General features: G+C 33.2%; 1 protein-coding gene across 3 annotated transcripts in view; it reads right to left on the reverse strand.

Annotated features, from left to right (window-relative positions):
* Positions 1–291: 291 nt before the first annotated feature.
* The window catches only part of USP53 (ubiquitin specific peptidase 53), a 39,435-nt gene continuing 27,513 nt past the window's right edge, over positions 292–12,213 (reverse strand). For 2 of the 3 annotated variants that reach the window (XM_081959645.1, XM_081959647.1), the window contains 7 exons: positions 11,991–12,162; positions 10,844–10,990; positions 9,459–9,605; positions 8,588–9,305; positions 7,759–7,835; positions 5,135–5,216; positions 292–2,334 (listed from right to left, as the gene is read on the reverse strand). In XM_081959645.1, coding sequence (XP_081815771.1) covers positions 1,353–2,334; positions 5,135–5,216; positions 7,759–7,835; positions 8,588–9,305; positions 9,459–9,605; positions 10,844–10,990; positions 11,991–12,162 — 2,325 coding nt within the window. In that variant the 3' untranslated portion in view covers positions 292–1,352. Of the gene's footprint in view, positions 2,335–5,134; positions 5,217–7,758; positions 7,836–8,587; positions 9,306–9,458; positions 9,606–10,843; positions 10,991–11,952; positions 12,163–12,213 lie in introns of all 3 variants that reach the window. The other variant, XM_081959646.1, reaches the window with a different exon arrangement.

The following is a 12,213-nucleotide window of genomic DNA, read 5'->3' on the forward strand; positions in this document are numbered from 1 at the left end:
TATATATATATATTTCTGTATATATGTATTTGTGTTACATATATCTATACATATATATATATACATACATATACATATATACATATACATCATATACATATACATACATACATACATACATACATACATACATACATATGTTTTCGTAGATTTTCACGGGTGTAGGTATGCTGGTTTTGTTGTATTCGGGTCTTCTCCCGTGTAAGATTGAGATTGTTTTTGCAACGTTTCGGCAGGATCTTACCAGTGAGATCCTGCCGAAACGTTGCAAAGACAATCTCAATCTTACACGGGAGAAGACCCGAATACAACAAAACCAGCACATATATATACACATACATACATACATACATACATACATACATACATACATACACACACACACACATATATATTCTGTGTGTATATATAAATATATACTGTACATACATACTAAAAATAATCCCATATTGTCATACTGAGGTAGTACACTGTATGTAGATTATATTCAATTTTTACATAGCAAGCTTGAAAGTGCCTTTACATGAAAAAATGAAGTGCATGTAAACAATTCATATCACTAAAAATTTGCATTTATGACAAACTTTACATAAAGAACACAATTTTCATAAGGAGACAAAAACTCTCAAGGCTTTTGTATAGATCAAACTATCTTATTATTGCATGTATCTTTTGGTGCGTATGAACAATCCTTATATTTCAATCATATTTCTTTAAAGCAGTACAAATTACTGTACACACTTGTGAGGATCAACTTATCTGTGAAAGGGCTTATCTGAGATTATATCATACTCCCCATTTCAAATTCTGTGAATGATTTTTTCATGAGAATTCAACATTCAAAATAAATTTAAATAATGATGCTTAAAAATGTTCTATTGTCTTAATATGGGAGTTGCAAATGGATACATGATTAAGGTTTTTATAACCTACAAAAGTGCTATAGTTAGTATGAAAATTTAACCAACTATGGAATCAGGTCCAAAATCTACTTTGAAATATATTTATGGTATTTTGAAATGTTCTAAATCAAGTCACTTTTAAAAGAAATTCTATTCATGCTTTTATTTTTTTAAAAAAAAGATGCATCTATTTCTCATATGAAAGCAATTTAAATATTTTATAAGTTCCTCATTTAAAAGAATAGCCACTTTGATTGAACTTATGCAAAATCGGGATTTCCACAAGCATAAAACCATCTTTGATATTTCTTGATCACGCATGCACATGCAAGGGACAGTTTATTAATGTGTACTTTCCAAATGAAATGTAGCTAAAGTATGTAAACTTAAACATCACATTGAGTTGGAGTTCTAAGGATTTATATTCATTCCCAAATCATTCTTATTACATTACACATTTCCAATATTAGATTTATGCTTCTGTTGAGCTGTGGGATGATTTAATTCAGAAGTGTGATGGTAAGACGTGTCCAACTGCATTCCACTGGGTAACAAAGATCTCTCTTTGTTTGACCCACTAGTATCTGCAAAATACAGTTTTGGTCTCTGGTGGTATTTAATTCTGTAAGTATCGGTCATACAGTTATCAACGGAAAAATAAGTAGTAAGCGATATAACATCATTTGCATTTGCATCCAGGGAACTAGAATTTGGTTCAGTAAAACAAGTCCGTTTGTTTAAAGGATTATTGGATACAGTGCATAAATCCTTTCCTAATAAACTCGGTGAAAAACTCATCTGAGAGGACTCATTGCAATGAAATGCTTTCAACCTTTCTTCATCTGCAAATGAACTTGCTTCTGGTATACTTTTTGAAGTAGCAATAGCAACATGCTTTTCAATTTTTGGATGATCTATAAAGTTCAACTCTACAGTGGATTCTTGTTCTATGCCATGCAAATGGGATAGAGTATATTTCTTTGGTGGTAAAGGTGGTGGAAGATTTTGGTAAACTGTTTCTGTTGCATCATCATATTTGTTACTGTACATGCTTGTTTTATGTCCAGTAGATGGAGCAGATTCATTACAGCAAGGCTTGGGTTTGTTCTGTTGTAAGAAAAATGCAAGAATAGGAGTAGAATTAACGGTCTTTGTATGAGATACTGGGCAGGGGACTTGCAAATGAGTAGATGAAGATTCACAGTTGTTTTGGACTCTTTCGGACATGATTCCATTCTCACCAATGTAAGAAAATACTGAATTGTCAGCACTACGGATATTTGTCTCAGTAGGTACATTTTCACCAGACCGTGGTAAAGAGCTTTGCTCATTGATTGTACTGTTTTTTATTTCTTTTTCAATGTGATCTTTTAAAGCTGTCTGCACTGTTAATGCAGGTAAAGACTTCTTATTGCAATCTGGCATATCAGTCCTAGAAAGCAAAATATTTAAGGATGTAAATATTAATATAACTATTGCAAAATAGTAAATATAATCCAATTCTATTTGTAATTACTAGAATAAAGTAATCTTTGTTATTTCATGGTGGGGTTGAGGTAAGCCTGTACGTTTTAAAGAATCTAGTCAGATGTAAACATGGTAATATTGCAAACTCCAGAATTTTGTAAACAAGTATACAGGTATAAGCAGGCTTTATATTCATGACTGAAATCAGTAAAAACAGCAAATACTCTTCGGAAAGAAAAGAATCAGCCAGAAACTATGATGGGCAGTAAACTGGTACAGGGAAATTGTGGAAGAAACATTCAGATTGTTTGTCTTCATTAGCTAGGCATTAATGTCTAGTTGCCAGACAAGGCCAGTGCTTTAGGCTCCATGAAAATATAACATTTACAAAAAATACAAATATTCCAATAATAATTGGTATAAAGACAGAAAGTTATCAAAAGATGGGTGTGCTTCTCCATTTTATTGCATATTGTCAAATATATATCTATATGCCATTTGCCATAAACTGATATAATAAACCAATGATTTTCAAACTATTCCAGAGACCTCGAGAGTTTTGAGAGACCCTTAAGAGCAGAACAAACAAAAAAAAAAAAGGGGGGGGGAAAGTTCTCTGAAACAGTCAATTTTCTATCATGAGAGCTTTAACTTTTAACTTTTGATCAGTAGTTCCAGGTTTAGTTTTTTTAGCTTCTATTGCCTGAAAAAAATTAAATCCCCCTTAAAAATAGTACTGATTTTAAACCCCCAGAATGAATGGAAAATTCTTACACAGTCAGAGGTATCTAGGAAAGATGTTTTAGGATACAATATCTGATTCCTATTCCCAAACTAATAGATTCTGTGCTGGTCAATGCATCATTTTCATATGTATGTCTAGCCATTAGATATAATCTGCACTGTCCAATGGTCAAGTTCTAATCTGTATAAATAACAAGGTTTGAGAATGATCTCACCCTTACAAATTAACTCTGGGACAATATAAGAGCAGTGATTGGTAGATTTCCCTGTGTTCATATTCTATCCATCCAGGGTCACCAGCCAGCAGGACATAAATCATCAATTGTTCTATTTACTGTGAGGCAGGATAGACTTGGATAATTTTGGGCAAGGGTCAGAGGATTGCTGCTAAGTGTTCAGTTCCAGCAAACTGTCGCTTGTGTTATTTCTGAAAGTGTGAAAGCTGATAATGGGAGAACAGTTCTGCGAAAGCTACAGGCAAATAATCTGAAACCAGACTAGCTTGGTTTAAAAAAAAAAGATAGATGGAAATTATCTATTATGCCAAAAATAGAGTAGCTTCAGGCCCATTACACTGCACAGGCAGGAGAAAAGGTCCAAAAATATGGACATTGTTTTTATGATAAGCGGAACTTGTATTTGATAAATAGCTGTTGCTGGAATTCATAATGGTTTCATTAATTTAACAATGCTCAAATCAAAGTACCAGAGGAGTAAAAGCCAGCCATTTTAAAAAAGGAATTATAAGCCAGTTATATTAACAGCTGTTTCAGGGAAAGTGGTAAGGGGAATCAAAGAAAAAGGAATTAAGAACAAAGAGATAGATTTGCTAAATAAAAATTGGCATTTTGCAGATAAATCTTGTCTCACCCACTTTTAGAGTTTTTTAATAGCACCAACAATGAGAAAGACTGAAGACAGTCTTTTAAAAAGTTTCTAATTAAAGGCTTTTGAGTAAATGTAGTGGCCATGAGCTGTGAATAACTGTGCTTTTGTCAACAGCTAACTGGCTAAAAGCAAAGTAAAAATTAATAGGCAGTTTCTCAATGGATCAAAGCAAGTAAGGGAGTTCTTTAAGAATTTCTATTGGTTTTAATGTATGAATAATGTATGAATTTAAGCAGTGAGCTGGTGAAATTTGAAGATTATAGTAAGCAACCAAGAGGGAACAAAATCAAAAGCCATTGAAAGGACTGATTTAAATCAACTGAACACAATTCAAATTTAGGAAGTATGAAGTGATGCACCCTTGGGCAAAAATCTCTAACTTCACTAACACCTTGATGGATGTGACTAGCCTGTAACAAACCAAGAAAAAAATATTGAGGTTAAAGTGGCTAATACAATGAAGGTGCCAACTGCATGTGTTGCATCTATGAATAATACAAAATTGATACAACAGATCATTAGGAGACTAAAAGTAAAAATGCCAACTTTATGCACTTCTATATTTTCTATATATAATTTTGGTTGTACCATTTGAAAAAAGATATAAAGGCCTAAAGACTAAACCATATGAAGAACAGCTGCAGGTTTTGGGTTTGGCTAGTCTACAAAAAAGACTGCATGGGTGGGGGGGGCATGCATGGTGAGAGCACGGGGGATTGCATGTGCATATACTCACATGTGTAATATTGATTTTATCTGGTATTGGAAAAATAGAAGACTCCATATAACAGTATGGACCTTCGGCAGCAATGGAGCCTGGTCATTATGTCATAAGTTGTAAGGGTCCTAATTCAAATCATGTGACCAACCAGATTTTATGACTTTTTAGTGGTCATTAAGCAAACACTGGAGTCATTAGGTGAACTCATTTTTCACTATGGGGTGTTTTTGCTAAAAACTCAAAGTAAACATCAGGTTTTGCAGTGACCGCAGGACGTTGCCAATAGCCATAAATGAAGGTTGGTTGCTAAGCACCCAAACAGGGTATTGTGGTGGTGGTGGAGGCAACCCTCAGAATTTTGGAACTAAGTATCTAACTAACTCACATAAGTATATTTTGAGGTAAAATTTACCTTTGTATCTGCAGATGAGAAGTTGATGAGGAGTTAGATGGCTTGTAGTTAATATGCATATTAACTTCACCTTTCTTCAGTACTGAAAAACAGTGATTATTATTTACTTTCAACATATTTCTTTATAGTTAAGGTTTACTTATGTTAGACTGGTACAAACAAAACCTTCCAGCATAACACTCATAATTTTAAAATTCAAGGAAAAAGTATCAACATTTGTTCACCTATGTTTTCCAAAATTATCCTTTGAAATGCCATAATTAATACAGTTTCCCCGAAAATAAGATCTCCTCGGATAATAAGCCCAATCAAGCTTTTGAGCGCATATGCTAAAATAAGCCCTCCTCTGAAAATAAGCCCTTCCTGAAAATACTGCAACAGCAGCAGCCATGAGGTGGCCATGCTCGCTGCTTCCTGCACCTCAAAAATAATAAGACCTCCTTGAAAATAAGGCCAACTGCTTATTTTGGGAGGTCAAAAGAAAATAAGACCCTGTCTTATTTTTAGGGAAATATGGCAGTGAATAACATGTAACATATTCAAAAGATCCTTTCAGACCCTAAGAAAATCAACCTAACAAACTCCTTCAAGCCCAGTGTTTTCAACTGGAAAAATATGTATGCATTTGATGTAGATATAGGCCAACAATAACATTTAGTTTGCTGAACATTTTCAGTGCCGTGTTCTATGGAACTTTTCAAATTGCTGTTTTTTCTGCTGTTGAATTACAGCTGGAGTGGAGAATCCCCACAAAAAATCCTGCTAAACTGCAATGTTAGCATTCCTTTTTATTTAGCCTTGCTGGCTGGAATTGCTGAAGAGTTTTACACACGTGAGGCTATGGGTTCAATGTTCTTAGATTATTACTATAAACACAGCTAGATTTGAAGGAAGGAAGGAAATTGGAATACTAGAAGAATGAATGAAAAGCCAAAGTTTACAATTTCAAATGTGTACTGTAATATGTATCTCAGATTTAAAAATAAAGAAAAGGCAGTTATGGCTAGTCCTCAACTTACAACAGTTCATTTAGTGACCATTCAAATTTGCAATGGCACTGAAAAAAGTGACTTGTTTTGACTGTTTTCATGCTGATGACCACTGCAGCATGGTCTATTCTATTGTAATACTATAATTTGGTTTCTTAAATTAAGTAGGGATTATACTGCAAAGCCTAATGGTCTTTTCCAACTCTAGCTAAAGGTAATCCTTGTTCAGTCGCAGTTACAACAATAATGAATTATTGACTTGATCACAAACTATAATGAATAATTTGTGATCAAATCTCACATTTATGATCTTCGTTATAAAGCAAAGAAAAACTGAAGTAAGATCATCAGCACAGTCTTTGTTTTACTTGTTTGTTTGTTTGTTTGATTGGATTTATATGCCGCCCTTCTCCCAAAGGACTCAGGGCGGCGTACAACATTAAAAAACACACATCACGAAAGTTAAAAAGAAATTAGAAATTAGATACATATCCATATACTTAACAATCATTTGTTTAATGACCGAATTGACGATCCCAACTGTGGTTGCTGAGTGAGGACTATCTTTATAAGCATCAACATAAGAGGTGGGTTACTCCCAGTTCAGCCTGGTTTGGCCGAACCTGTAGTAGCGGCGGCGGAAGGCCCCACCCACCCGCCCAGACACTTGTGCGCATGTATAGAAGCATTGTGTGTGCGGTAGCACGCCAGAACTGGTAATTAAAATATTTGCAACTCACCACTGATCAACATTAACATACTATGACAAACACCATGTAAAATTAATGTTAAAAGAAAAAGCCATAACAGCTTAATCCTAAAATCTGCTACGTTTACAGATATGTGATCTGAAAGGGCATTTCTACTATTCGTAGAAACATCTGACTAGATAATAGCAATTAGGCATACATAAGTAAATGTTTTAAATGCCAAATATAACTAAATTATCCTATTTATTGTTTTGAAAATATTTTCTAAATACATTCTCAAAGTAACATCCATTTTTACTGGTACTGGTACTAATTTAAATTAGATAAAAGTGTAACTGCCTAGGTAACAAAGTATCTTAAAACTCCATGAAAGCATTATTATTATTATTAAATTATTATATATCTTCAACAGGAGGTGGCAGTGCAAGCTTTCAACCAAATACTCCTAATATAGTAGCATTGTGGCAAACATTCAATGAGAGTGGCTCACTGCTGTGCCTTCAGAATTCCAACTAATATAAAAATAGATGTGTTATTTTTCTCTTCTGCTGACATGAAGATCCATGCATGATTAAAATCAGACACAGCTCAAAAGGAATTTTGACTCTATGTTCTATCCATATTAATATGACTGATGTTAGGACTGCACTTTCATTGCCACTATTAATGAAACATTAATATTTTAGAAGTTGAGAATAAATTTCATTTATATTTTTAAAAAATATTTTATTTGAATATGTTTCCACAAATTGGGTACTAATTTTTTTTAATTGGGAAGTAACAAACAATTTTCATAGAAAACCTGCCAACAGTATCAAGAAAGATTGTAGAGTTATAATAATTCTAACATTTAAACAGTACATTTTATAGTCAAAAATCAATTAACAGTTCAATAAGCTGATGTAACAAATATAATTAACCTTACCTTCCGAAGAGTTTTTGTTCAGCTGGGAGAAAGTCTGCAAGACATTTCCAGAATATCTAAATGACAGATTTTGGTCACTATGAAAAAGGATATACTAATTATCAACTGCTTGTATAAATAGTACAACAGAATTCACCAACCCTGAAACATTCTACTGAAACTTTTTTTTAAAAATGGCTAAATGCTTCTACACAGGAATCTAGAAATTCAACAAAGAAATATATTTTATATAAAAAAGTCAAACCTTGTTCCTCTTTTCTCTCACCCTTCCCACCCTCTAACTGGCAATAGAAAGCAAACATCCCCCAATTAAAGAGAATATACCCAATTAAAGAAAAGTTAAATGGAAAAAAGAGAAGCAACAATATTTTACATGATTATAATCTAGTACGCTTACAAAACTCAGTGACCTTATTCCATTTGAATAACTCAAATACTACTATCTGAATATAAGTAATGTTACATCTGGATCTTAATAAAATGTGTTAGTCTTCCCCCCTCCAAATATAGGAAATTTTCATAGATAATGTCCATAGTAAAGATTTGATTTGATGAATTAATTGGCAAATATTTTCTATTTGATAATTTATAATCAAATATAAATAGAAAATCAATGCAAGTAATTCTACTTATTAGACAACTGGTTTTGTATTTCTTATCTTCCAAGCTTTTAATTACCAGCAGAACTGGAATACCATGAAGTCTATTATGATAAAATGTTTATTTCATTTTAAAATCAAAATTTGGTAGGGTGTTTGTACTATGGTATTGTTCTATAGTAATGTATATGTATTTTGTATAATCACAAATATATTTTTAATATCATTACCTGCAGAAAATGTTTTCTTTCAGGCTGTTGGGGTCAACTGGGCTGTTTCCTTCAGTAACTGGTGAATCCAAATTAGCAGATGCATTGCTAATATGATCACTGCTTTCATAGCCAGATTCAGTTCTTTGTGCCTGCCAATTATCAGGATGAACCTTTCTCTCTACAAATCCTGTTATTTTTTCTTTATTTCCTTTCTTTTCCAAATCCAGTGAATTCTGGCTTCCTCCTTGTTTTGCTTCATCTTCATAGATAGTCATCAGACCCTTCTGACTCTGAATTTCTTTGGGGCAGATGACTGAACTCTGCTCCTTTTCATGCTTTGGTTTATTGCTTGCATTTAGCTTGGATTTTGAGCTATGCTCTCTTTTCTCTGAATCAATAAAGATGCTATCAACATTCAGTGTTTCTCGCATGGGTTTCCAGCCTCTGCTTCGACTTCTGCTGCTACTGATGCTTCCTTTGTCTTTGGAATCTTGACTACTATCTGTTTCATAACCAGCTGTGTTGTCAGTTTTCATACGGTTCCCCTTCTCTCCATCTTCCGTTTTATTTGAGCTGAATGTCTGTACAGTGGGTCTAATTTGATTGTGCACCTTTTCATGCCGATAAGATCCTCTCCCTTGACTACCATATAGACGTTCATTGGAATGATGCCTAAATCCAGTTCCAGAAGGTGGTGATCCTGCCTTAAGATTAGTGTGTATTTCTCCTGATAGATCTTAAAACAAAATACCAAAACAGATTATTTATAGTATTCACATTTAGACTTTCTTCTTTATATAAAATATATTTCAGTTCCTTAGAATCTCAAGGCAAAGTTATATAGGTTTAATCCATATGGGAGGAATTAGCCAGAAGAAAATTCTGTTACCTTTTTGTTTTCCAGATTCTTTCCTTGATCCTCTGTCAGGATTTTTTCTTAATGATGATGGGTAACTTTTCATCTCAGCTGCCTTTTGAGCACATTCTCTGGAAATATCTTTTGTTTTTTCCCTATGATCATTATGACCCAATTTACCTGCAGCAATAAATGAATTATGCTATACACGTTTACAGTAATGGAGCAGACAAGAAGACAATCTGAATCAAATTTCTCTAAATGTTTTGAATATACCAACACAAGAACATAACAACAAATATAAAGAAGTTTACCTCCTGCAACATATAATGCTTAGCAGATTACAATCATATTATTTTTTAAAAAGCAGTGGGTTAATATCCTGCATTTTGGGGGAATTCACTAATTTTTCTTTAGAGGTATTGGAAAAATGTTGGATCTCTGAGGTTTCTTTTTTTTCTGAAGAAGATACTGAAAATGATAAATCTTAAAAGCAGCACATATACCGGTAGGTTCATTCTCATACCTTCCCTTTTCCAAACCTTAATCAGACCAGGAATGAGGAAAGCAACAACAAGATTACTCCCAGGAGCGTGTAGAAACTATATTCTAGATTCTATGGTTAAGAAGCCAATAATTCTAAAAACACCTTAGGTTTTTAAATATACTATCCTCCATACTCAATCAGATTTGGAATAATCACACTATTTGAAATTACAGGAAGTCCTCAATTTAAGACCACAATTAGGACCAGAATTTCCACTGCTAATCAAGATGATTGTTAAGTGAGTCATGCACAATATTTTGATCGTTTTTGTCCTGGGTTGTTAATCACCACGGTTGTTAAATGAATCATTCAATCATTAATCGAATCCGGCTTACCCCAATGACTTTGCTTGTCAGAAGCCAAATGGGGAAGGTCACAAATGGTGATCACGTGACCTCAAGATGCTACAATAACTGCAGATACATGCTGGTTATCAAATGTCCACATTTTTATCACATGATTATGGGATGCGGCAATGGTCATAAGTGTGAGGACCGGATCTAAGATTTTTTCAGTGCCATTGTAATGTTGAATGATCACTAAATGAGGACTACCTGTAATTTCAAATATTGCTTTTAATTCATTTGATTTTCCTTATCTAGTTTGAGGATTTATGTGGAGAACATATTATGTTTTAGGTCATATTTATGTAGAAATATTGAAATTACAAAAGGATCCGATTCACAAAATTTGAGCACCACTGTAACATGGTAGCTTGCTAGACATTTTATATAATTAGCTTGTATAATGTTCAATTACTTGTACAAGGTAACATTTGAAAAAGTCAAACAAAAATTATTTATAATTAACCTTACAATTAACCTAAGTATAATTCATCCCAGTAATTTAAAAAAATGTGTATGATACATACTTGACCCTCTGACATTAGTAGGTTGAGTATAGTTCCTAGTAAAGGCAGTGTTTTCTAGTTGAGCTTTTTTACTCTTCTGATTAGAAGTTTCTTCAAATCCATTCTCCTTTACACAATCTGACTTAAGAAAAGTATATTTGTCAAACCCTAGAAAAAAGAAATGTTAAAAAACATTATTTTTATGAGGAAAATGTTTACTCAATTTATCTCTGAAATTGGTTTTTCAATGAACAGCCTGCTTAACAAATTAAAAATAAATGCCTGAATAAAAGCTATACTAGGCACACTACACAGTTTAAATTTAATAGGAAAAATATTTGAAGAATGATCAAACTTCACCTTTTACTAATAAAAACATTCAAAGTAAAATTCTATTTCAGACTTTAAAAAATTCACATTTTAAAAACAAAATACCCCACAACCAAGCAAGAGAACCACCAAGCTCTAAGAATAGCAAGGACGCCACAGTTCAACAATGAGCTACATATATTCACTGATAGAACTCTAGTATCTGATTTTTGGTAAAAAAAATCTATTTTGCATGTACTTCATCCAATGTGAAAAATTAAATATGCCTCGTACTCAATTTATTAATTTTCTAATAACTAAAGTTCCCACAATTTTTCTATTCCTAGCCCTGACCACAAGAAATTGTGCATTAATACATTAATATTAAGGACACCAAAGTTCATTCAATCAATAGCCTAGCCTTATTAATTTTCAAAATTTCTTTTTTCCATGGCAACAGGGAGGCTCTAAAGTGATTAGATTGTATTTAGGATGTTGATTCATTCTTAGTTGCATTTATGGTTAATTGTTTTAAAATGGCTATATATATTTGTTTTAAAATGTTTATTATATGCTAGCAAAAGCCATGTTTGTGAGATGGGTCGGGATATAAGCTTGCTAAATAAAAACAAAAACTAAATGATCATGTGGTCCACTGGAAAATTTTGGGAGAGTTACTATCTCTACCTCAAATTGCAAGTCAGTCAGTCTGAGGATAAAACTAGAGAAGACTTTCATGTATAATGAGTGGGAAAAAAGGTGGATTACAAATATAATGTTGGCAGTTTATCTACACCATATTAAGCATCTGCCTATCTTACTAAATAAATATAGTTGTAAATATTCAAATTTCTATTACCAAATTCTTCTCCATTTCCTGTGGAGGCTTTATAATGTGACCAATGAATTATATGCTGAAGTGCATCTTCTGTTGATACCGGTGTACCTTCTGGGTTTGCATAAAATAGTAGCAGTGGCTGAAAGTGACACCGGATGCACTTGGATACCACATCTTTCCATTTTGTTCCAACCTAAAAGAGAAGAAATCATTTAATCATTTAAGAAAAAGTGGCAATACAACT

Source organism: Natrix helvetica (genome assembly GCF_964273705.1).
Source record: "Natrix helvetica genome assembly, chromosome: 7".
Classification (NCBI taxonomy): domain Eukaryota; kingdom Metazoa; phylum Chordata; class Lepidosauria; order Squamata; family Natricidae; genus Natrix; species Natrix helvetica.